We start from the raw sequence: 26,745 nt of genomic DNA, 5'->3' as shown, positions 1-26,745 counted from the left end.
ATTTATTATCTCTATGCTACCTGTCCGCCTCAACCCCCAAAAGTAGAAGGTATAACAGCCTCATGGAAAACAAGGACACACACACACACACACACACACACACACACACACACACACACACACACACACATATCCCCCAACCCGCACCCCTGGCCTGTGCTTACCTGCTAAGTGGTGACTGACATGTTAATAATTTGATTGGATATCTGATGACCTCTCAGTTAGGTCACGTCGTGACGGAACTACTTTCTCATTCATAACAAACATGAAATACTAGTTCAGGGCAAACGTGCACTTTATATATGCATGGAGATAGAGCGAACTGTATTTCTGTTTAAAGATGAGAAAGTTAACACTTAACTATGACAAATGTAACGTAAATAACATCAAAGTTAGTATAATGTTCCTTTACTTTCAGTATCCGTTGTCCTGACCACCCCCGTCAATACAGTGTGACGTCATGCAAAAGGTGTACTACAGAGCAAAATTATTCCGCAACCTCTATATTAAACCGGTTTCGGTTTGAAGATATAAAGACAGAAAAATAACCTATTTTGTCAGTTCAATGCACGCATTAAATCAGCAAAATACACACTTGTCCCCATTACATACGAAATACACAAAATTCGTGACCTTCCTGTGGTCAGATGCCATGGGAAGGACACTAGTTTCGTATGTGATGAAACCTCATGTAATATTCTCTATACTGAAGTTCGACGTTTCTCAATTTTCTTTCACAAAATTCACCTACGTGTCGCTTAACTGTGAAAATAGTGATCTAAATTCATATTTAATTCACCAGCAACGTTACAGTAAAATATCTTCCGAACAACACAACTTCAGTTCTGCGAACTCTTGACCTGGTAATAATTCGGGCCTTCAGGTATCGCCATATCAAAATTCTATGAAACTTGGGCCGCTGCCTAATTCGGACTTTTTAGTTCGACCCCAAGCTGAACTAGACAGAGTGCACTGCACTGACGTGAATAAATATCCTTCATCAAAGACATATCATGCGTGCTCCTTTACTTTCAGTAAAGGACCCAAGCCAAGACAGAGTGCACTGCACTGTCTTGGATACATATCCTTCAACAAAGACATGCCATGCGTGCTCCCTTACTTTCAGTAAAGGACCCAAGCCAAGACAGAGTGCACTGCACTGTCTTGGATACATATCCTTCAACAAAGACATGCCATGCATGCTCCTTTACTTTCAGTAAAGGACCCAAGCCAAGACAGAGTGCACTGCACTGTCTTGGATACATATCCTTCAACAAAGACATGCCATGCGTGCTCCCTTACTTTCAGTAAAGGACCCAAGCCAAGACAGAGTGCACTGCACTGTCTTGGATACATATCCTTCAACAAAGACATGCCATGCATGCTCCTTTACTTTCAGTAAAGGACCCAAGCCAAGACAGAGTGCATTGCACTGACGTGAATACATATCCTTCATCAAAGACATATCATGCTGTGTTCATGGCAAGCATTAATTATTTATGCAAGAACTACAGTGTCTGTAAACACCAAAACACTTCCTGTAGTCTGCACGTGCTTCAGAGAATAGTGACACACACGTGCGTGGGGTAAGAGAGCTGATTTGATACTTTCGAGGAAGGTCGATACATGATTGTTGGCTGTTTTTCCTGTTATTTGTCCTATTCATCATACAGCTGATAGATTTACTTGAAGAATTACCGTTTCTGAATGAACAGGCTGTGTGTCGTGTGTAATGTGCTGAACGTCTGCAGGCATCTGATGTGCTCTACTCTGACGGACGGCAATCTACAGGGACAAATGTTTTGTCACAGACAAAAGGTAGCAACGCAAGAAATTCAAACTGCTGACAATCGACCAATGGTGAACAGGGATGATCGCCATGATCCTGATCCAAGTCAGACCCAAATAGCGAATACAATTTCTGCACACATTGATAACACTACCGGACCACGAGTTACCGATGATGTTAGATCTGCACACAGCCCCATGCTATTTCATGTCCTACACGTAACGACTCCATTTCATGTCCTACACGTAACGACTCCATTTCATATCCTACACATCACGACTCCATTTCATGTCCTACACGTAACGACTCCATTTCATATCCTACACATCACGACTCCATTCCATGTCCTACACATCACGACTCCATTCCATGTCCTACACATCACGACTCCATTTCATGTCCTACACGTAACGACTCCATTACATGTCCTACACATAACGACTCCATTTCATGTCTTACATGTAACGACTCCATTTCATCTCCTACATGTAACGACTCCATTTCATCTCCTACACGTAACGACTCCATTTCATGTCCTACACGTAACGACTCCATTTCATATCCTACACATCACGACTCCATTTCATGTCCTACACGTAACGACTCCATTTCATGTCCTACACATCACGACTCCATTCCATGTCCTACACATCACGACTCCATTTCATGTCCTACACGTAACGACTCCATTACATGTCCTACACATAACGACTCCATTTCATGTCTTACATGTAACGACTCCATTTCATCTCCTACATGTAACGACTTCATTTCATCTCCTATACGTAACGACTCCATTTCATGTCTTACATGTAACGACTCCATTTCATGTCCTACACGTAACGATTCCATTTCATGTCCTACACGTAACGACTCCATTTCATGTCCTACACGTAACGACTCCATTACATGTCCTACACGTAACGACTCCATTTCATGTCTTACATGTAACGACTCCATTTCATGTCCTACATGTAACGACTCCATTTCATCTCCTACACGTAACAACTCCATTTCATGTCCAACACGTAACGACTCCATTTCATGTCTTACATGTAACGACTCCATTTCATGTCCTGCATACAATGAGACTATTTCATTTCTTACACATAACGGCTCCATTTCATGTCCTGCATACAATGAGACTATTTCATTCCTTACACACAACGGCTCCATTTCATTTCCTACACGTAACGACTCCATTTCATATCCTACACATAACGGCTCCATTTCATGTCCTGCATACAATGAGACTATTTCATTCCTTACACACAACGGCACTATTCTATGTCCTAAATGTAACCGTTTTGATTCGCCTGAAACTTCCATGCATTACATACCTACTTGCTGCTGTGAATTTGTACTACCAACCTACCAAAGTTCGCTTTATCGGATAGTTTACACTAACACCATTTGTCAAAACGCTGAATCTATAGTGCCACTCGTCATTACATTCCGACACATAAACCCGATGGCATATAATACATTGATATTTGTGTGGTCTTTACTAGCCGTGCTTCATTCCCTTGACGACCTTGACAACGAAAGTGACCCCTGAGGTCAGAATTGTTTTATTCACGTCTTACGTCACGGTGACGGAAATTTCGTTTCAACAGTTTCGCTTCAGCTGTGACAACCAAGGTTTCTAAAATTATGCCGTTCTTATTGCGATAGAAAACAATTATTGTGATTGAGTAGTAGTTGCCACGTTGTTTGATTGAAGTGAAAACTGTCTTTCTGGCAGTTATACTAACCCTACTAACTGGGTTATACTACAACAGGTAATGCTTCATTTTGTGAGGGCCTGTTGAAATAGCCAGGGACAATATTACGTAAAGACATGATTAAGAGTCAGTGTCGTGAAGCGACATATGACGAACAATCGGTCAGATAATTAAAAAAAATTACACTACTTGGTCAAAAGGTCACAAATTCATTGTCAAGGCTACTCTTGCTAACAATCACGCGCTATCACCGCCATATCGTGCTCCCAAAAGTGTAAAGCTGGTTTCCAATGTACGAGTTCTTAAAGAGTTCCTGTAATGACATGGCATTGAGAGGAGGCCTTCTGTAGCCTGTTCGACATGTTTCCAATATGTTGGAGGTTTTGTCACCGAACTGGCTGCTCATTGCTGTCATTGACCTCCTGTTGTAAGTAGGCATCAACTGCAGTGATCCTGAGTTATCGTATGCGAGGATGAATCCAGGTCCAGAATGTTATCTCTATTCTCGAGCCCCACTGTATGATATGTGTTCCATTATCGGGCACCAGCTTTTGACGATTACGCACTAGGCTAACACGTCGAGAGCTAATGACGCCGGTGTCATAAGTGCGCTGGTCATAAGTGCATGTTGCTGCACACATTTAGTGATAACGTCCTGATGAGAAAGCTGTTTCCACCGTTATGCCGGAATGATGTCGACCACCTGTATATATCTCCGCAGCAGCGATACTTACAATAATTCGGTACCTGTAGACCCGTGAAGGTCCAGGGGTAGACTAGGCCTTCAGCAACCCATGCTTGCCATAAAATGCGACTGTGCTTGTCGTAAGAGGCGACTAACGGGATCGGGTGGTCAGGCTCGCTGACTTGGTTGACGTATGTCATCGGTTCCCAATTGCGCAGATCGATGCTCATGTTGTTGATCACTGGATTGTCTGGTCCAGACTCGATTATTTACAGACCGCCGCCACATAGCTGGAACATTGCTGAGTGCGGCGTAAAACTAAACTCACTCACTCGGTACCTGGTTTTCAGTAACCCATGCTCATCGTACAATGCAACTAACTGGATCACTGTATCCCAGTTACGTGGTTTGATGCTCATGCTTTTGATCACTGGATTGTCTGGTCCAGACTCCAGGTCCAATTATTTACAGACCGACGTCATATAGCTGATGGAATACTGCGGCGTAAAACTAACCAAACAAATATTTTAGTCGGTGCTAAGGACATTGAGTTCAAGGATGCATATGTTTCAAGCCATTGAATTGAGAGAGAATATATGACTGCATTTACTTGATGCCATTCCTCTGTAACAACTTTAGTTGAACTCTGTGATCATGATTTTAAATGATTCTGTCCCGTCTCATCGAAACACGCAGCTCCAACAACCAACAACAGTTTACCATCTACAAACATGCGGTCTAGCACGGTGAGATGAGAGCTTGAATGAGCATTGCAACAGATCCAGTTTATAGTTATAGGAATATCACCTGAAACGAAAACATTGCCTGAAACATGCATATGGAAAAATACAGTATTGCCACACTTATTTTTAATGGCCAATTAGTTGTCTATATTCACATGGCAATTGTTTGTGTATTATTATCATGAACATACCTACGTTGATTTCAAATATGCACATGCTACCATCAAAGGGGACGTCACGCACAGTATGTGTGCCCTTCATCAGGCAAACAAGAAGTTTCCAGAAACTGTTCTTACGAGTTCCATAACATGGAAAATTGATTGATTTCGCTGTTCATAAGTAAACAAGGGGCCCCCACAACTCACAAGCGCGCAAACATGGCGCGTTGTAGGCATGCTGAATGTCAACATGTCATTGAGGCTAATGCAGACCTGAAGACATCGGTAAATTAAAGGCGTTCACCGTCAGGGTTCATGTGACAAAACCCGGGGAGAATGCACTTCTTTTTAGCTTCACAGGAGCTTGTCATCTTTCCATGCCGTGTTTATAGCTTCCACACCGTCAATTATCGAACAGAATGGTCCGTACCCACCTAAAGTCGGACGAGAGTCAAGTGGTCGTTGTTTTTCCCTACGCACTAAGCAGCACAACTTTGTGTCAGTGTCAAGGTCACCGAGGGGAAAGTCGACTGGTCGGACGTAAGTCGTTTTCCTTCAGACATGTGTGAAGGCAGGGCATTCATTGAACCAGACACATTTTATATGCAGAACGCCACTGTATGCACTTAAAAGAACCCACGAATCCGTTGGTATATGACCAGATAGTAGGCACATTAATAAGCGCAAACTCCTAGTTGCGGGTACAGCAACGTGCCGTAAACTTGGACAAAGTACTGTGACTATGTGTCCAGGTCTACACAGCTATGAAGTGGGTACCTCGATAGGATGCGAGAGCCACAATACACTCGGGTGCGTCTTAGTGGCAGCAAGAGTTGTATACCCCTCAGGGAGTTGAGACTGATAATACGGTGTGAAGCTGAGACGGATATTCAATGATCGAGGGAAACAAATACCAACGCCTTAAGCATGCAATATTTGCATTAGTTGTATGGATATGTGCGCTACATGAATATCCAATAACAATTAAATAAGAACGGAATATTTTGCAACAGAAGAGAACAGTTTATTCTCACAGAAATCACACAAGGTGATACAGAGAAGGTACACAGTGACATTGAAGCAAGTAATGTTTGACCGATGCTCATTGACGGTGTAGAGTGCCTCTCGCGTGACTTAAAACCTTACCCTGTGACAACCAGATGAAATTTGAAAGGATAGCGGTACATAATTTGACATCCTAGACAGTATTTTCAATAAGCACCCTCTGAATACAAGGCGAGTGGTCAAGTACGATTATGCTCGGCCACATCGTGCATTTGTCGTTGGGGATTTCCTTCGTCAAAAAGCACCTGTAACTCTACGATAGCCGAAAGTCCAGATCTCAGTCCCAAAGAGTATTTTGAGAGATTATGAGACGTAGAATACGCCAGAGTGATCCGCGAGTACAGCCTCTTGATGCATTGATGTATCACATGTAATTTATATTGTACTTGTCAACTGTATCATAAGCCGTCTGGTCCTAATACTACTGAATACACTCCTGTTCTCTTCTTAGTGTATTGGAACAAGCCATCTAGCAAGGATGGTAGGCAATAGCTAATCGTCAAATTCATCGTCTCATACGCCACTGAGGAAGAGGAGTTGTTATTAAGGTTAACGGAACTTACACCAGATATTAATATACTCATCGGCTGTTGATTTTCTGTGATTTATTCAGCATTGTATGAAAGAACCCTGGAAATGGACACACTTGTTAACGTCACATAACCATTGCTTTTGACAATATTAAATGCGACCATTATTGCCATGTTTGCTTTTGGGAATAAACTAAAAGTTTTCGTCCTTCCTTCGTTTGGGTTTGCCTCTTAATTGTCTCTTGATAAATTCCTTACTTTTTTCAGCTAGTAAGTTAAACTGAGGTTAAAATAAGTTCCTTTGTTTTTATTAATGGTAATCTTTTGATATTATGAAAAGGTAGGTTATGATGATATATTCCATGATATATATATTGAATTAAACGCAATAGTTTGGGTAGATAATTAAAAAGTGTAGCAAAAATCATCTTGGATACGTTTCTCTCATATTGTACAGTAAGGGAAAGGGAACCTTGTGACTTCAACATATAGAGTAAGGATAAACGTATTGAATTTCAGCAAATTTTGCCAAATAAGGTTTCGCAAAAAAATTCCTTTTCCCGTGAGAATTGGATACTTTTATTGATTTTTATCAGTTTGAACGACAACGCTATCATAAAGTAGGTCTTTCGTATAATATATAGCTCACATTTATTGATAGCCATAGGCCTGTTGCAGTATGATGACACATTCATTCTGAAATTCTCAGCGTCTCGTTGTAACAGAAACAGGTTATGTGAGTCTGTCGGTTACCGGAAGCAGTATGTAGTGCATGAGCACACAAACTTGTGCACTGTGTTACAGGCACTTATGGGCTCTTGAAAATTGCAATATGTTGTGTTCTCAAGACGAATAGGCGACATTTTCCCTATCGTGGAGCTCTGATGCATCAAGATGTGTTGGGTACCGGCTTTGTGTTCGTTCCGGCAGACAATTGATACTGTCTCAGAAGCACTGAATATTTTAGACGAACATGTAGGTGAACGCCAGGTAGCGTCTCTCACGTTGCACCTGTTTGTACATTTCACAAATGAGTAAGTGCAGGGAGTGTACGTAGGTACATGATGTTTGCAAGGTAGACAGGACCATGTTCTGACATTATAAGCTATTAGAAACAGATGTTTTTGAATCCATATTGTATTAACCCCACCTGTCTCAAATACTGTTTTAGGATTGTTGTTAGTCATCTATAAGAACTTTTGTAGTAAATATTTGCTAAGACGTTAGGTTTTTGTACTCCAATGGTGACCTGTCCCACACTCATGTACAGCCGTCAATACGTTTAAATATTGGACCAGATATATTGATCTGCTCTCCTATCATATGCATAGCGTATGTGATGTGTAGTTTCGTTCACGAATACCACAATATTGGCGGTTCCAGGTACACAGAGAATGTTTTTGCTTCATATGAGAATGCAACTTTATAGATCACATATACTCTTGGGGGTACAAATACATAAATCATTTACAGGAATCGTTATGAAACCCAGTCATTAACATCGCTCATTTCGACATTTTGTTATCTTAAATCGACGTTTTTGACAACAGTGCACAATTCTCTCCCGCGAACGAAATTTCAACCAATCAGATGAGCACCTTAGTGAGGTGACGTAATGTGAGGTATGCCAGAGTTGGACACTGTAGACTTCAAGTACGTTTCCGAGAGTAAATTATCTTGTTTTCAGACTTGTCTGAACCTGTTTTGAAAAATTAAAGCTTTATGTTTTCACAGTCTACTGCCATTTAATCGTGTCACCTGTTTCGCCCAGCTTCCGAGTTACAACTTGTAAGCATAGACGATTCTACCGAAATCGCTTGTTGTCATGATGGTTATAAATCGTTGACTTCCTATCTTGATGAAAACAAACTACAATCTAAAAACTGAAGTTAGGCCATGACGCCACGATTTAAAAAGATGGCGGCGCCCTGTCGCAAAAGTCCGACAGTCTGATAATAAATGCTGTTTATTTTTTTTCACAGAGTCACAAAATGTAAACTACTTTCTACTTGTAGTAAAATATGAAATATGTATTTGATTGATGGACAATAGGATTTTGCATGACACTGCGAGGTAATCGTCCGATTTAATACATGCTACTTGCTTCAATAACGCTTGCTTCGCACTCACAAATAAAACGTTTAGCGCGGGTAGTATTATGTTTTGTATGTACATGTTACAATGACATGTAAGTGGTTAGGGTGAGTGAGTGTGATTTTATGCCGCTTTTAGGAATATTCCAGCTCCGAAGGGTAGAATAAATTGCTTCACACGTTGCACCCGAGTGGGTATATCGTACGGGGTGTTCGGTGGGAACGAAATTTGTTTTAACACTACAGCTCTGTAGGGACCATCATAACATTGGTATGTACATGAAGAGCATTAATAAGGAACGATATTCAGGTTCTACTTGTTTACCAATCTGTTTCCATTGTTAGAAATACATATGTTTAAACCATGTTAAGTGTTCTAGTGGCGGTTGTGTTGTCAGGTCTCCAGCAGAGCAATTTGTGAACGTGTATCTCAAGGAACTTAATAACAAAACTATTTCACGTCCGTGTATGAATTATGCACAATTCTGTGTCCTCATTCTACTATCACCAATGCCATTCCCTTAGAGCACAGACAATAGGCGCTACGTACCCAAGATATCCAGACATTCTGTCTACACAGTTCAGGCAACCAATTTCAATTTAAAAAAGCAGCATTATCATTCCTGTGGTCTGACGTTAGTATATTGTCAAAAAAATCTGCAAAGTTCTTGAACAAAACATTATCTGATTACGCTACGTCGTCTGTGAAAAATCCATTAAAACATCAATTCCCACTAGAATCTACTTATGACCTCACAAAAGACGTAAAAATCACAAGCAGTGGCATTAACTCGCAAGAACTTCAGATTAGTTTTACAAACTATTGTTATGTTCTAACAACACCATCCTTGGAATTATCGATAATCAAATGGGTTGGTTCTCCTTGACGAATAGTTTTGTTCTTGTGTCTAATCTAATCTCTAATCGATAGCAGGATAAATTATGGAAACTAATAATATGATAACAAAAGCGACTAAACACTTTCCACGATCATAAGATGTACTTGCCAGACGTCGGGTCGACTGAACGTTTCCGACTGTACTGTATGTATTTGAAGTGTTTACTTTACCTACCTTGTAACACTCGCTGGAAAAACTCTCCAATCATTGTTACAACATCTAGGGCCTTGTTGTATGAAACATGTTTTTCTGATAAGAAACAAGATTATGTTTTTATTGCTGTTGGAATCAACAGAAACAGAGTTATCCACCTTGCTTGGAATAGTTCAGCAGGATTGAAATCATTCAATGGGAGTTGTGTGATCATCGTTCGGTGGTCTTTTCCGACTGTACATACAATAATTCATTCAAAGCAGCACAAAACGTCATATACCTCCTTGGCAACGTGGCCACAGCCGCCATATTTGTGACGTGACATTAGGTGCGGAACAAGGTTAGGGTATTGTCTCTTATTTCAAATATAACTCTCTACATATTTTTTCATCGCATGTGTGGAGGCAGTGAGCGTTGGCTTGTACATTCGACGCAATGGCGATGCGTTGATATGATACCGGAAATACTCTCATCAAGGTCTTCACATCAGCGGATGACCCAGTGTGGCATGGGTTTATGGACACGAAGTCGACCTTTTGAAATCTTGATATGGACACGAAGTCGACCTGCGGCTGACTTTGATGTGAAAGGTGTTGTTAGAGTCACGCTAATCCGCTAGTAGGTGTTGTTTTAAGATCGTCGGTAACTTGGGCGTCCACAGATGGACTATGAGATCGCTGTGCGGAATACCTCTGCAGTTATCTTCCCCCAAGCAGAATGGAAAGGGTGCTTTTTCCATTACATCCAGTGTATATAGAGGAAAACCCAACATCACCAACTACAGAAAGCCTACAGTGAAAATGACGAAATCAGAAAATTCATGTGGAGCCATTGCTACAAGTCCACGATGCCGATATGTAAGTGTCTATGTGGGGCGAGGGTGACCTCCATAGACCATAGTGGAACCACCACGATTCCGACGGCCCGTGCACCAACAATTACCTTGAAGGGCGGCATTCTCGACTCGAAGAGATTGGTTGGAATGGCGCATGAAATATCTTTGAAATTATCACGTTTCTTGCTAAAGAACAGACCCACACAGAAGTCCGTCTATTACAGTTCGCCGGTGGCCAAAAACGTCCCTTGAAGAAAAAGAAGTACAGGGGTTTGGAACGTCGCCCGGACATCCTCAGACATAACCTCAGGGATGGACTCATCAGCACCAGAGATATTTATTTCCTGTTGTCTGTGCTTTCACCCGCATAATCCGGATTATCGCCTGTGAAAACACTGGACCATTTCTTTGTCTTTTTTTAATTCCCGGTTAATTGGTATAGTGTCCACTGGACTGGACGTCGACCTTTTTTCTTACCTGAACAGTGACATTTTACCCAAAGGTCGACATCCTGTGCAGACACCATGGCATAGAACAACAAACTTCGTCAGTTTTGTTATATCTAAATCCAAAATGTTAACGTGGTTTATTTTTAAGGAAATAGAAACAAATAACCCATTTTAAAGCAAATATCGAACGAGCATTACCTCGGTCTCCTTCACTGACATGACGTTCATTGAAACTGACGGTGTTTGTCATTGTGTTGTTCTAAGTAAGATACATATACAAAAAAAACTTGATTCAGCACTGACAGGTTTTCAACACGTACACACAAAGTCTCATGACCACAACAGCAAGAAATGACCATTTCTGAAACGTATGGTCCTTTGACTCATAAAGGACGACAAAACGAACTGTACTTCATGTTGATATTATTATGATAATAGCTCATTTGAAAAAAAACACTGATTTTTTAAAAACAGAACCATGTGTATACAAGTAAGGTCCTGGAATGTGACGATCGATACGCATCGATTCATCGATTCATGGCATCGGTGAATCGATGCAAAGATTTACATTGTCGTACATCCAGATACGATACTGCCAATGGACCACGATACATCGACGTTTAACTTTGATCATTACTAACGGCTAGTTCGTAAAGGTGTTTCATAACAAATTGGTATGACACATATCTGTCTTAACACCTTCTAGTGGTTTGATTGGCTAATACGTGAACTTTGACATTACTGGTACTACTTTCATCACTCATTCCATTTATGATTTTCATTCAGAAGTTTCTACACCTTCTGAGAGCATGTAAAATGAAAACTCTTCCATGGAATTAAATAAAATCTGTTTCATTTTGTGTGGTTACAAACATTATTTTCATCCCTATAATAACCCAAGTTTCTGTAATAGTATGTCTCTCGTGAGTGTAAACAAATATGGCATGGCTCGTAAAAGTTCTTGATTTGGTCAAAATTGAAGGACAATTGGTTCGAAGACTTGTGAATATAATCTGGAGTTTGAACAACATCAGCGTGTATGTTGTCAGGACTGCACAGTAACACACAACATCAAAAGATGAGCGGCGCTCTTGTATCTCGATCACTGCCACAGTCAACCGCATCCACTCGCGTCCTTCCACACAATCGTGTGTTGTACTGCCACTGCCATGCCAAATCTTCAATTGAAAAGAATTAAATTTTGATTCCGACTTGATTCTGTCTTAATTTGTTTATTTTGTTATTAATTTTAGGAAATACATAGCCTCTACGCCGTCTACGTTTTCCTGGAGTGAAGCGGTTGACATTCCAATAACCAATATGATGTATTAATCCGCGTTACATGGGTGTATATAGGAAAGCAAAAGATTGCTTTATTTTAACGACATTTTCATTATTTAAGACGTGGATAATAAATAGGATACAAAACTCGTTCCCCTTTCATATCAAGTTTATGTCCCGAGTCAACTAATTTGCCTTGTCACGAGCTTTAGCTTGTGGGAAGTGGAGACTTGTTTCATATCATATAAATATTGCCGGGTCGCGATATCTGTCAAGATATGCTGCTTTGAAAACCAGCACAAACTTTACTCTATAATGTGACTGAAGTAACATCATCCAGAAACATGCAAATATTAAAGATGTTTTTGATATATTGTTTATGTTTGTAACAGTATTATGTTATGTATATCGTTCTCGCATTGAAAAAATGCCTAGGGTGAGTTATTTCGACATTAAGTTTGTTTCATTAAAACATCTGTTTTACTTTGATCATAGGGAGTTTTTACTTGGTGTTTTAATTAAAGGTTTTACTGTCGTGATACGTATCTTATTACCACATATATATTGGGATTCCTATCGTATCGCAGACTAAGTGCAGGATACTTTGGCAATATATTGTCGTGACAAACATTTTAGTATCGTGATGTATCGTATCGCAGACCAAGTGCAGGATACTTTGGCAATATATTGTCGTGACAAACATTTTAGTATCGTGATGTATCGTATCGCAGACCAAGTGCAGGATACTTTGGCAATATATTGTCGAGACAAACATTTTAGTATCGTGATGTATCGTATCGCAGGTTGTATATCAATAAGGGGACTAATGTTTAATGTACAATTCATTGATGAACGCGAACATTCAATCCGTCATTTTGCATGCCTTACACCATTTAAAATCAAAACTTAGTGTAATCTCCACATGACAGCAAGCACTCTCCTCCTCATACCTCCTGTCAGCCTCCTGATTCCCCTTGAAGGTACGGTCTACACCATTCTTCGAGTAAAACAGCCTCCGATTGGGCAGGTTTTGTACAGAAGGATCCCTTTGTTGAACACGACGACCAATCACGTCCCAGCTATGCTCCAAAGGGTTAAGATCGGGGCTCCTTCACTTGTGAATTAGATCAAGGGGTCATTAACTTTGTGTGTATATTTTGATATACATAAGAAAAACATAATCTACCAAAATCTGAACTACGAGTTAAACTTTCAAGCAGGCAACCTCAAATTCACTACCGGAAGCAGCATAAACCAAATTGTCAAATACAGAAATAACAGAACAACAAGGTAGTTTTGCAATGCATGCTTCAGCCATGGCATCTTCAGGCTTGTAATTAGAGCGTTTTGTTCGAAACATTAAAAGAGGGGGAAAAAACGGAAGCACTAACAATTGGGGTGTTAACCTTTGCCAGAAACATAATGAGTAATTACACATTTGGAATATTGGTTTTTGACGCAAATGAATTGTGGGATATCTGTTGACGTCAGTTTATAAGGCATCTCTCCACGTTAAGCCTCTAATGACTGTTGTTTCTGCTGAACGAAAATAATCTGCGTCAACCATTGAGAGGACGGATGAAGTTATCTGTGCCTGGAGCCCTGCATTGCCCCTCGAAGCTGTTCACTCCATCTGTACCTATAATGTATATTTGTTCGCCAGGTGTGACGGAGAGTGGGATACTGATGTTGGTTCCGGCGGGGGGCATGTATGATCCCTTCCAACTTTGGGATGCCGACATCAGCACCCTGGTAGGAGTGAACGACTGTGTGGATGACGAAGCGCTTCCTGTCAAGGACTTGGCTATTAAAGGCACCTTCCGCAGCGAACGGATGTTCAACTTGAGCTTCTACGAAGAAGTCACGGTAATCTTTGTTTCTATATCAGTGATCTAAACAATGAAGACTGATTGTCCGTTTTAAATGCCACAAGAGTAATTTGTGACAATGACATATTATTCTATATACATGTATATGATTTGGACAACCATGCCTTGTTTTTGTCTCCATTTCTTTCCATTCTACAACATACATAATTATATAATCATATATGTAAAGATGTACATGTTTTCCCTTTCAATCAAATGGAAAGTATAAAATACTGTGAGGTATTTTAAGCTCACAAAGACATGTACCTACATAATATTTAATGTTGTAGAAGTTGCAAGTCTTGAGCCGTGACAAGTTTATCACATGGGTTCAAAATCACGAGAACAAAATATAGAAATCAAACATGACCTGTTGAAGATATACGTATGATTCATAATTAGCAAGACAACTGTGTCTAACACGCCCAGCCTTGTCCTCGGTCAATATCACCACACACACCCACTTGTCATATGCATGTCTGATCATCTCTCATTAAGTGAGTGAGTTTAGTTTTACGTCGCACTCAGCAATATTCCAGCTTTATGGTGGCGGTATGTAAATATCGGATCTGGACCAGACAAACGAGAGATCAACAGTATGAACATCGATCTACGGTATTGGGATAAGATGACATGTGTCAACCAAGTCAGCGAGCCTGACCACCGGATTATGTTAGTCGTCTCATGTTAGTCGTTTCATACGGCAATCATGGGTTAGTGAAGATCATGTCTAACCAGGACCTTCACGGGTTTGTTCGTTCTGTACGTCATTACGTCGCAGTTGATTTAACTTAGACTTAGCTGTGGATTTCAGTGATAATAAATCCACAAGCACAACACCTGTGGTGTTAATGCAGCATTCGCAAACAATCAATAATTGCAGTTTTACGACGCTAGATGCACTTTTCAGTCATATGACATTTGTTCTGGGACCTACACGTTGTACAACGGTGGACGGAGGGGGAAAACGCCTATAAACTCATGTATATATTTGAGATGTTAGTGAGTAAGACACGTGTAGTGCGTGATTCATTGATCCAAGAAAGTGTTCCATCAAACAAACAGTTTGTTTATTTCATTGTTGTTTAACGACAATAACGACGCACTAATCCAGCTATACGACGGCGGTATGTAAATATTCGACTGTAGACCAGACAATAAACGTCGAAGTTGGCACACATATCCCTGCCTAAATTCTAACCTGGGTACCATTTATCTGACACTAAATGAGACAGCCAATCCGTTCGTCAATGAACCGAATTAGTATGAATTAGATAAGTACATACAGCTCCGTGCCCAATACAAACGGATTACCAGGTGAAGCGGAATGGTACCTGTCAGCGTGATACGAAACGTGTTCTTTTTCGAAATATACCTTCACATGTCTCATGGAGATATCGATTTCGAACCGAGAACGGGTATAATCGATACTTTCCTTTCTGTTTCATTGATTAACCTGTTATTGACACGACTGTTATTGGTTTGAAATAGACGTGAAGCAGCGAGATTGTCGTTTCTGAGCACGTCTCGTCGCTGTAGTGTAGGTCGTGTCATTTTGTCTCCAGCTAACTAATTCTTTATACTGTACTGTTTTCTGTTTTGCAACCATTTGTTTTATGAAGGCACAGCCTCATTAAAAATTCCCTCCAGCCTAAATAATGTATAACATCACCAATCCATTCGCCCTACATACATGCCAGTCTTCGAGTCTATGTATTCTCCCTCATCAGAGTATTTATCAGCTGAAGCTAATGGGCGACCAGGAACAAGCTTACAAACGTTTACATATCCTCACCCATATGTCCTTTCTTAGAGAAAAATTCAAAATGGAAAAAAAATCCAATATATCAGCTAACGTACACGATTCGATAGTTTAACACTCGATAATCCTATTTCTTCTCAGTAAACGAATAATGATAATTAATAATATGATAATCTGCATTCAGAGCATGCTAGACATAAGACAATACGATGTGACGTAACTCGTCCTAAACCAACACTTCTTTACCCATTCTTATCAGCTTAACAAGGTATACGAAGTATCCCCAGATAGTCTCTCTTGATGAACTTGGGAAAATGGACATTCCTTCTGTAGTAAGAACTACATGGTGGAAGCTATCTGGTCTAGATGTCCCTGACGGATTCACTGAGGCTTGCGGTACACGCCCTGAATATTTCATCTTAAGTATGAAGTCTCTCGGTGCATACTGAACTACCTCTAATGCACGGTTCCCTGACACTAATTCACGCTGACTCGACATTCACAATGGGCCCCCCTTCATAATGTATCTCCGTTTGAATTCACTTATACTATACATCACACTGAACTCTCCCTGGGGCATCTTGTCCTATCTGAACGTCCAGATAAACAACATTGTCACGTGAACAATGAACCCTTTCTGGTAACATTTTTTTCTGCTTCCAGATGACTATGCACGTATACAACGACCTCGGCGAGGAGCTGTTACGAACTGACGACTGTCCATACACAGATACTAATTACGTAACATGTCCTTTCTCGGGATCAGTGGTGGCTACAAGAGAATATACTGTGTAGGAGACATGTTTAATCTCTCGTCTTTTCCGTCAATATCTTTCTTCAGACTCGCTTGGATAGGATGACAATCTTCAAGTCTAAGTCACGTCCAACCTAGCTCGTCCTCATGTGTCATGAAAACACAACAAGACCGTGATTTTCGTGTTAAATTGAGCTATGGTAACCGAATATTATATAAACCTTGACGCTTTAATCTCTTTTACCTTCGCGATGACCCCGCCATGTTTACAACAGACACCTCTTGTTCCAGGAATGACGGGTTTCGCCTTGATTCTAATAATGATTCAGCCACAACGTTGTTGTCCATCATCAACCCGCGTCACTACCTCAGTGACACGTTCAACGGGGTGGAGATTATCATCTCCAGTGATTCCACCTTACAAGACATGCCTGATGCAGGTAAGCCGTAAAATATGACTTGATGAGAAACGTCATGAATGCAGCTTTGTCTGGTGTTTGGACCAACGAGTCCCGTAGACCTAGACGACTATTCTGGCCCTTTCTGAATGTTCCTCGATTAGCGAGAAGGGCATTCGTGTCCAGCAGGTCAAACATGGCATTTCCTTATCTAATGTCCCATACATGTAGATCTAATCTAACGTACACCCAGAGAGTCTGATGTTATGTCCTTTACAGCTAGACAGTCTCGCGGACACCTCTTGATCACATGTTCTTACACAGTGACGCAGACAGGCTTATCCAATACCCTGTACATCCAGAGAGTCTGCTCCAATGCCCTGTACACCAAGAGTGTCTGATCTAATGCTCTGTACATCCAGAGAATCTGATCCAATGCCCTGTACACCCAGAGCGTCTGATCCAATGTCCCCTACACCCAGAGTGTCTGATCCAATGCTCTGTACATCCAGAGTGTCTGATCCAATGCTCTGTACACTCAGAGAGTCTGCTTCAATGCCCTGTACACCCAGAGTGTCTGATCCAATGCCCTGTACATCTAGAGAATCTGATGTCATGTCCCGTACACCCAGAGCGTCTGATCTCAAGTCTCGCTCGTCCAAAGAGTCTGATCTCATGTCCAGTACATCTAGAGAATCTGATCTAATGTCCAGTACATCTAGAGAGTCTGATCTCATGTCCAGCATATCTAGAGCCTCCTGACCACGTCTTGATCTATTCTCCTGTACACCCGAGTCTTCGGGCCCATTCTGGATCTAAGTCCTCGTACATTTAGGGGGTTTCACGTAAATGTTTACATTGTAATCTCGTATTGTAATGCGTCTTCATACGTCGTCTCACCAGTTGTTGTGTCTATATTTCAGGATACCTTGGCTGCTATACGAAACCGTCAGGCTCAGCGACCCAAACCTTTACAAATATAAACATCATGAAATGCTTCGAACAGTGCACGGCGACAGCGTATTTCGCACTGGCGGTATGTATTCCAGCTAAAACAGGGGACTGTGGATATGTTACCGATAAGGGAATGGTTGGTTTTACGCCGCTTTCAACGGAATCTGAGTTTGTGATATCGATCAACAGCACTGGATAGAAAGTTAACTGTTACACGTGGTCACTAAGAGTGATTCACTTTAGCTAGCCTTAATTCTTTAATCATATATACCCTCTTTAGAAACTGTCACGATATTCTGTGTACCTTTATACCTGTATATCTTTATGCGTGTACCTCAAGGATGTGATGTATATTGCCTTATATGCAATGCATCTGAGAATAGAAATGGGATATAAAATGAGTGTAAATCTTGAATTGGACACAATATTTGATGTTTGATATATACTTATTCAATGTTCAACCTAGAATACAATTGTATTTGATAGAACGCATGCCAAGTGGTGAACAATACAGCAATTTTTTTATTTCGATTTACGTCTCAATAAAAAAACATTTAAGAAAAATGCCAAGTGTTCGTAAGGTATCTTCATAATATGTATTTAATATAATATTCAATATAATACTACACAAGAGTTTCACTGAATATTAATTAACACTGAATAGGCTTGGGAGATGATTTGAGTCTCAGGTCATGAAACAGGACGTGGGACTCGTCCTCCATAAAGTGAAGATCACATTGCAAACAGAGAGTTTATATCCATGTTCATTTTTTTGTTTCTACGTAGGTTGTTAATTTTAAAATAATGAAGAGGTATTCTAAATTTACATACGGTTGTTATCAATGACCTATTCGGGACAAACATTAAATATTTTTCAGGTGGCAACAATGATTAATACTACTAAAGTTGTTTAAACTGTGTGAAGATGATATGAAACTATGCCGGTTTTGGCAATCAATATCTTGCAACTGTTGTTTGCACTTTTGTTGTAAACATGATAGAATCACCCATACTTGTTTACCAAACGTGGGTAAAATCTTGTAAAATAGCACATTTCAGAGATAAAAAACAAGCCCTGCTATCAAGCATCATCTAAATTGTTTCCCATTACATAGCATCTGTATGGATGTCTAGAACAATTAATTTGAAGTATTTTCAGTCAGTATTTTATTACCCTTATCTGTAACATATGTTATATTTGGGATTACACTTTCTTAATTTAGTACAAAATCTAGTATTTCTTTTCGTTGAAGTCCATCCGTGATTCGAACCAACAATGTCAAAATGCAAATTTGCCAACCTGTAAGAAAACTTTTAAATAATGGGTGTGATTTTTTTTTCTGTAACATCAAAGTATCTTGCCCCCAATATTTCAGACCCATATAGTAAAACTGCTACCAATTTGCTATTGAACTTTGCTATCAAATATATTGTATGTCATTTATCGAGTCAGGATCAGAAAACCCAGTGACGAGCGCGAGATTGTGCTCACAAGAAAAACGGATTTAGAGTCATTCCCTTTCCATCGATTTGCATTTGCAAAACATGGGTACTTTCGGTATATTACACGTAATTCAATGTTATTCGAGACAAAGAATCACAGCCACGAAGTACCAATCGTTACCAGTGCCAGCGGTGTACATAGAAATGTTACTCGCTTGTAAGCAGAGAACATTGAAAATAACAGAAGAGCGCTCAGCTAATCAGGAAACGACATTTAAGTGTGATATAAGATAATTAGCTACGTGCTGTGTAACTGAGAGTCCCTTGCCTCCACCCACAGGGTACGTCTTGCTACTGCGTGGCCGACAGTGGCGGGGCACCCAGCGGAATCACATTGAAAACAGAAGGTGACTGCACAACGCTTTGTGATGGCGACAACGCGCAACTCTGCGGCGGAACCGCTGCCAGCAGCGTCTACGCCACGTCAGGTAAATCTTCACGTTTGAAAAACGTTTATTTAGAAACACTTTACAACGTATTCGGTTCTGTAAGGTATGCCATGCATGATGCGGCATTTCTCATAAACTGCGACCCAGTATATACGAGGTTTTTCTTAATTTAATAAGGGGGGAACTTTACGACCAATCACAGCGCTGTACCGATAAAAGGATGCTGGCTGCACTTACATTCACAGAACGCATTTCAACCTTCGTGTTTGATTCAGACGCGACACCGACAAGAGGTACATATTTTGTTTTGTGAGCGGTATTAGTAAACAAACCCATAACAATGGCTGACGAAAGGGAGCGAGTGTGAGATGAGTCTTCCAATTATCATCTAACTGCTTGTTGTGATGGGCTCAGTAATCTCGTGACCAGTCACGTGACATCTAGCGACAGGTGTCGCTAGTGTATCAACCATGCTCAGAACATCTTCACTGTACCTAGAATACCGCTGGTAACGTGCCTTACCAGCATCCCAACATGGCGGCAGGTGTCGCTAGTGTATCAACCATGCTCAGAACATCTTCACTGTACCTAGGATGCCGCTGGTAACGTGCCTTACCAGCATCCCAACATGGCGACAGGTGTCGCTAGTGTATCAACCATGCTCAGAACATCTTCACTGTACCTAGGATACCGCTGGTAACGTACCTCACCAGCATCCCAACATGGCGACAGGTGTCGCTAGTGTATCAACCATGCTCAGAACATCTTCACTGTACCTAGGATATCGCTGGTAACGTGCCTTACCAGCATCCCAACATGGCGGCAGCTGTCGTTAAGTCTGCATGTCGATTGAAACAAAATGCTTAATCTTCAACACATAGACATTAAAAAGCAAATTCAGTTCACTCGATGTATTTGCACCATCAAGGTTTATCAATGAGCTAAATACTTTTTGTTGTAAATTTGTGAAAGACCGTTAACTGGACGGAAATAATCGCAAAGCGGTCTGCCTGCCGCCATGTTGCAGGGACAGTGATCTTACACGTGATCGACGCCTTTGCTATCAGTACTAGAAAGAAGGACTGTAAAATATTGACAGTAGTCGTCTAAACCGTGATACTTTTACACTTCCTTCAAACTGACTATCGCAAAAATAGTATTTTCACAAGGTAGTAGTATATATTTGATCTGGATATGTCTCATTGTTTCAGGATTTCAATCTTTCGTCCAGTTTTACCAGGGCTTAAACGCCACTACCGAGTTAGGGAGCGTCGTCATCAACAGCACAAATCTCAAGACGGTGGGAACTTCAGACCATCATCATGCGTTTTGAATGTTATTTGTTATTTACTTATGTTGTAATTAGAACTAGGGAATAAATAAACGATTCCGTGATAAAAGATGTACTTTCTGCACTTGTGTGTATACAACACGCCTTCATTTAATGTTGTAGAAAATGTTTATGGTCAAGGCTGCAATAATCAGGGCCTCTGGAAAGTAGAAGGTAGAAATGTCACTGACACATCGAAATAACACGCACCAGCAACATGAACGATGTCCGGTTTAGATGAAAATAGTCCGTTGAGTCCGTTGTCAGAAAACGACTCCAGTTCTGTTATCAGCAACTTCTTAGATTGATCATGCTGTCAGTGATGCCAGCACTTTTTATTTGTGGAAAAATTATGATTAATATTCAGCAATAAGAAAGTCACATTTAAGACAAAAGTAACAGTGAATGTGGCAATCAACAAATGTAAAGGTTGCTGTGTTCGAATGACCAAATTTATGATGCTACATAGTATTCTTTGTTTTACAATGGTTGTACAAATCCACACACACAGACGTAAATCATTGGATCTTTTTAATGAGTAATGATATATTGTCAATGCATTCGTTGCAAGTAGTCTTCATTATGTTGCAGTTCGAAACAACGGCGTTTGTGAGCGGTGCACAGGTTCTTGAGGAGGAAGAATGTCAGCTGACCAACTTGTACTTTGACGTGATGCCCCCCACGTACAACCTGATGATGTCTAGCTCCTGTTCCAGCACACCTGGGACACTCCATGCCGTCAGTACAAATACTGTCTAGTTGCCTTCACCCCCCACCCCACCCAAACCCACCCCCTCTCTCTTTCCCCCCTCTCTCTCTCCGCTCCCTGCCTCTCCTCCCCCCCCCCCCCCATGTGAATGTGTGTCTCTCTCTCTCCACTCTTTCATGCTTAATCAATCGTTCTGCCCCAAGACAGGTCCCTAGTCCTCAAATCCTCTTCCAACCTGCATACTGTTACCTTTGATATGTTGACAACTCAACTGTCCTTATAATCCAACACTGGGACAGTGGGGTAGCCTTGTGGTTAAAGCGTTCGCTCGTCCTGCCGACGACCGGGTTACAATGTGTCATGATCAAGTCCATGTACACCGAAACTGTAACTATACAATTCCTTCCTCCGCAGACCCGTGAAGATCCGTGTTAGCATTGATCTTCAGCAGGCGACTAACAGGATCGATTGATTCTCTCGCTGACTTTGTTGACACATGTTGTCGTACCCCAACTGTGTAGGTCAATACTCACGTTGTTGATCATTATATCGCCTAGTCAAGGCTCTTCACAGACCGCCTCCGTATAGCCTGAATGTTCCTGCATGCAGCGCTAAACAACCAGCCGAACCATCCTAATCCTTCCTCCACACAGGTCGACTGATCCCCAAACAGTCTTTATGTCTCCAAATATTGTCTCCTCAAACACGTTGTGCTGCCTGGTTATTATCCGAAGATTTAGAGTTATTTTTAGAGTAGTTTTAGAGACAACATTTGGATGAAGGAATATGTGAACATATGGCAACATGTATTTAGTTTCTCTGTTTGGTGGTCTGTTGCAGGTACTTGACGGGAAAGGAGAGGTAGAGACCTTCAGTGCCATTAAAAGTGGCTGTGTCATACTGGAGCCTGGGGACAACAACTACACCTACCCCCGCGCCACCATCTCCATTCTAGGGCCGTCTGGTACGTTACGACTACTACATCTACTACGTCTTCTTCTTCTTCTTCTCCTTCTTCTCCCTCTTCTTCTTCTTCTTCTTCTTCTTCTTCTACTACTACTACTACTACTACTAATGACCCGTGAAGGTCCATGGTAGAATAGGCATCCAACATCCCATGCTCGGCTATGCTTGTCGTAAGAGGGGGACTAACGGGATCGCTGTCTCATGTCATCGTTTTCCATTGGAGCAGATCGATGCTCATGCTGTTGATCACTTGTACTTCTACTACTACTACTTATTCTACTACTACTATTACTGTTACTACTGTCGATGCTGCTGTTTAATTCTTAGAAAACGCTCTTCAAAGACATGACTGAACAGTTCTTGAAGACTCCAAGACGTTTTTGTTCAAGGAGACAATCTGAATAGGAAAATCAGAAGCTCACCATTTTTTACGATGATTGCTCGCTGGTAATGAAACAATTATCAGCTGTGAGACTGAAACCAATTTCCAACACTACAATTAGCTATACACTACTAAATTGGCCAGGGCGATATGGTTATTACTTCGGCTATTGTTACACTGATTGCATCCTGACTATGTTAAAACAGACTAGAAGACATTTTCTCGAAACAAGGTCATTATCTTCTATGCGACAAAGTTCACGTGTATTGTTACCTGTGTTTAGGAATACCAGGTGTTCGCTTCGTATCGATGAAATCACCCGGTCTTCAATGTTGGCAACTGAGACTACATAGCACTATCGCTATGGCTTTTGTGATAATGCTAGAGTTGTCTCCCCTTTGGAATAACGACCAAAGCTTCTTTCCCAGGTGACATTGCATTGCCAGCTTTGTCATTTGGATATATTCCCTTCCATCCGCGTGCATCCCACTGTAAGAAAGACTTGCAACAATCGCTATAATAAATACCTCATATAGTTAAATAAGAAAATGTTAGGCGCAAAAATCAAAGGGACGCGCCGATACTCGAAAAACATATCACTTTTTTTTATTCAGCCTCGTATAACTGTTTTCAGGTAACGTGGTGAGTGTTGGGGGAATGTTCGTCATCAGAGGGACGTGGACCATTCCAGGTAGGCAAATGTGGTATATCCCCTCGCCTTGAATTGTGTGATTTTGTCACAGTATGATTGATTGTCTCTCTGTGTGATGATGTAACGATGTGACTGGTGTTATCCAAGTGTGATCCTGATTTGTTTTATCCTCATGTGATCGTGACTTTTTCTATCCCTGTGTAAGCATGATTGTTCTATCCCTGTGCCATCGGTTCCCAATCGCACAGATTGATGCTCATGCTGTTGATCATTGGATTGTCTGGTCCTGAGTCGATTCTTTTCAGACCGCAATACATGTAGCTGGAATATTGCTGAGTGCGACGTAAAACTAAACTCTAAATCCCGCGTTTAGCTGATGATAAAAACGGAATGCTGTTGCTCAGAGCAAAAACTAAAAGTCATTGTCTTGAACAGTAGATATATCTTGGGGAAATAAAGAGTTGGACTGCATGTACACATGTAATGCCTTTTTAATATATGGCACTGTAGTGAGGAGTACAATAGGGATTGGGTGGTTAGACTCGTAGATCGTTACTCATGCTTTCGTCACACATACTGTCGTTGCTCATGCTCTCAGTCATGGGTTAGTATTGCGAATACTGGACTATGTACGAATATGGAACATGTGTTATGGTAGGAATATTGCACACTGAAGTCTTAACTAGTATCAATTCTCTTTAGGTACCACTGCAACTCTTCTGATATTTTCAATAATTACTTTAGATTGAGCAAACAAAGGCAAAAATATACAGATTCACAAGAGAGGGTTCATGTACAATACAACTGAGTCAAATTTAAGGTAATTGGTCACAAACATAATGTCGACTCACCGAAGTCTTAATGTGAGAGTGAGACACAGTTGTGCAGAATGTAACACAGCGAGCGGTCAGGCAGCGGTTATGTAGGTCAAGCGTTGATGGAGATTAGGGGAATGAAGTATACACATGTAATGCATATTCATGTATGGCACTGTATGACCAAGTCAGAGGGCTACGATGGGGACTGGGTGGTTAGACTCGTAGATCGTTACTAATCCTCTCGGTCACGGGTTAGTATTACTGGAATAATGTAAGACTATGGAACATGTGTTATGGTTGGAATAATGCACACTAACGTGTTAAGCAATATCAACTCTCTATAGGTACCACTACAACTCTTCTTTCCAGAAAGCTCATCCTCCATCTTGTCCTCGACTGTTGAGTCTTCAATGTTAGAGTCATCTAGTATTGACATGTCTACATCTGCGGAGATGTCAACCATCGACTCGTCACCTATAGACTCTAGCCTCATGATGTCTACCACGATGGACATGTCTTCAAGTGCACCAGACATACCTTCTACCAGCAGTGATAACGCCGTCCAGACGACGATCAACCCCACAGCAACAGCGAGCGCAACAGCTGGTGCAACTCCTGATGGTGGAAGCACAGCTGGTGGGACAGATGGGGATACGGCCAGTGGGACAATGGGTGCGACGGCAGGTGCGACTGCTAGTATGACACCGAGTGCACCTACGGGAGCAACAGCAGGTGCAACTGCAGGTGCAACTGCAGGTGCAACAGCAGGTGCAACAGCAGGCGCGACTGCAGGTGCAACTGCAAGTGCGACTCCTGGCGCTACAGTAGGACCTACATCCAGTGCTACTGTTGGTCCTGGAAGTGGAACAACAACATCTAGTCCCGGAGGCGTTACAAGCGGAAGCCCTACAACCCCAGGTCCATTGGTATTTTACAGCAAAGACGGTCGTTTGATCTACGAAGCATGCACATGTCGATGTAAGCCACCTCCACTGAAACCGAATCAGACCCCTTTGGAGGCGGCTGTCGAGAGAGCCGAGAAGGTGTCGGAAGAACTTCACGTGGACACCAAGAACTTGTCCTCAACAATCAGGAAGAAGGAGAGCGCAACTGATGAACGGCCGTCAGCTTCAGCGGGTGGTTATGCTGCCTGCATTCTATTGAGTTTACTTGGAGTTGCCTTTATAATGGCTGACGCTCTTTCCATCATGGCACACCTGCATCTCCTGAAGTCCAACGTCAGCTCCTTCTTTGGCAAGGCGTGAATCAGTGTTTGTAATGTGGATTTGTGATTTGTGGTAAATCGTTGACTATTGCAACTCAAGAGAGCACAATACACGTTGTTGTTGTGTTGTGGTGGTGGTATTGGTGAGAACTGTCTATTTTGAAAGTTTCAAGGCCTTTGCTGTACAGATAGGGATTGTGTATATATATATTTTTTATAAACCAAGCCGATACAAGCATGATGTCAGAAGTTTACAGAAGTTCAGTGTATGGAACAGCAATCACATTTATCACGACATTACTGGTGTTATCAATGTCATTATTTAACTTCTTCGTGTCTTGAATAAATGCGAAAAAGTCAGAAATAAATTATTGATATCTGAAAGGAATTAAGATATAACCGAAAAGTCATATGGATATCTTAAATGCATTTGTGTATGTGTATAATTATTTCTAGATATCTTTAGTAGATTTATGATATTGTTATTTTTTTATATTGGTCATGTACAGTTGGATAGAAATTTGTTTATTGATATCGTAACAGTTTTAGAGATATCCTGAAATACTTTAACATTATAGCATTTTAAGATATCAATAATTGTACTCCGTTTGTCAGAAATTAAGTAATATAT

General features: G+C 41.1%; 1 protein-coding gene across 1 annotated transcript in view; it reads left to right on the top strand.

Moving 5' to 3' along the window:
* The window catches only part of LOC137268180 (pneumococcal serine-rich repeat protein-like), a 35,433-nt gene extending 8,963 nt beyond the window's left edge, over positions 1-26,470 (top strand). The window contains exons 2-11 of the mRNA XM_067802713.1: positions 14,068-14,270; positions 16,698-16,825; positions 17,080-17,228; positions 18,110-18,222; positions 19,924-20,071; positions 21,244-21,332; positions 21,954-22,100; positions 22,912-23,035; positions 24,054-24,110; positions 25,259-26,470. Coding sequence (XP_067658814.1) covers positions 14,068-14,270; positions 16,698-16,825; positions 17,080-17,228; positions 18,110-18,222; positions 19,924-20,071; positions 21,244-21,332; positions 21,954-22,100; positions 22,912-23,035; positions 24,054-24,110; positions 25,259-26,154 — 2,054 coding nt within the window. The 3' untranslated portion in view covers positions 26,155-26,470. The remainder of the gene's footprint in view (positions 1-14,067; positions 14,271-16,697; positions 16,826-17,079; positions 17,229-18,109; positions 18,223-19,923; positions 20,072-21,243; positions 21,333-21,953; positions 22,101-22,911; positions 23,036-24,053; positions 24,111-25,258) is intronic.
* Positions 26,471-26,745: the final 275 nt, after the last annotated feature.

The sequence above is a fragment of the Haliotis asinina genome, chromosome 16 (genome assembly GCF_037392515.1).
Source record: "Haliotis asinina isolate JCU_RB_2024 chromosome 16, JCU_Hal_asi_v2, whole genome shotgun sequence".
Lineage (NCBI taxonomy): Eukaryota > Metazoa > Mollusca > Gastropoda > Lepetellida > Haliotidae > Haliotis > Haliotis asinina.
This window is presented reverse-complemented; position numbering and strand designations above follow the sequence as displayed.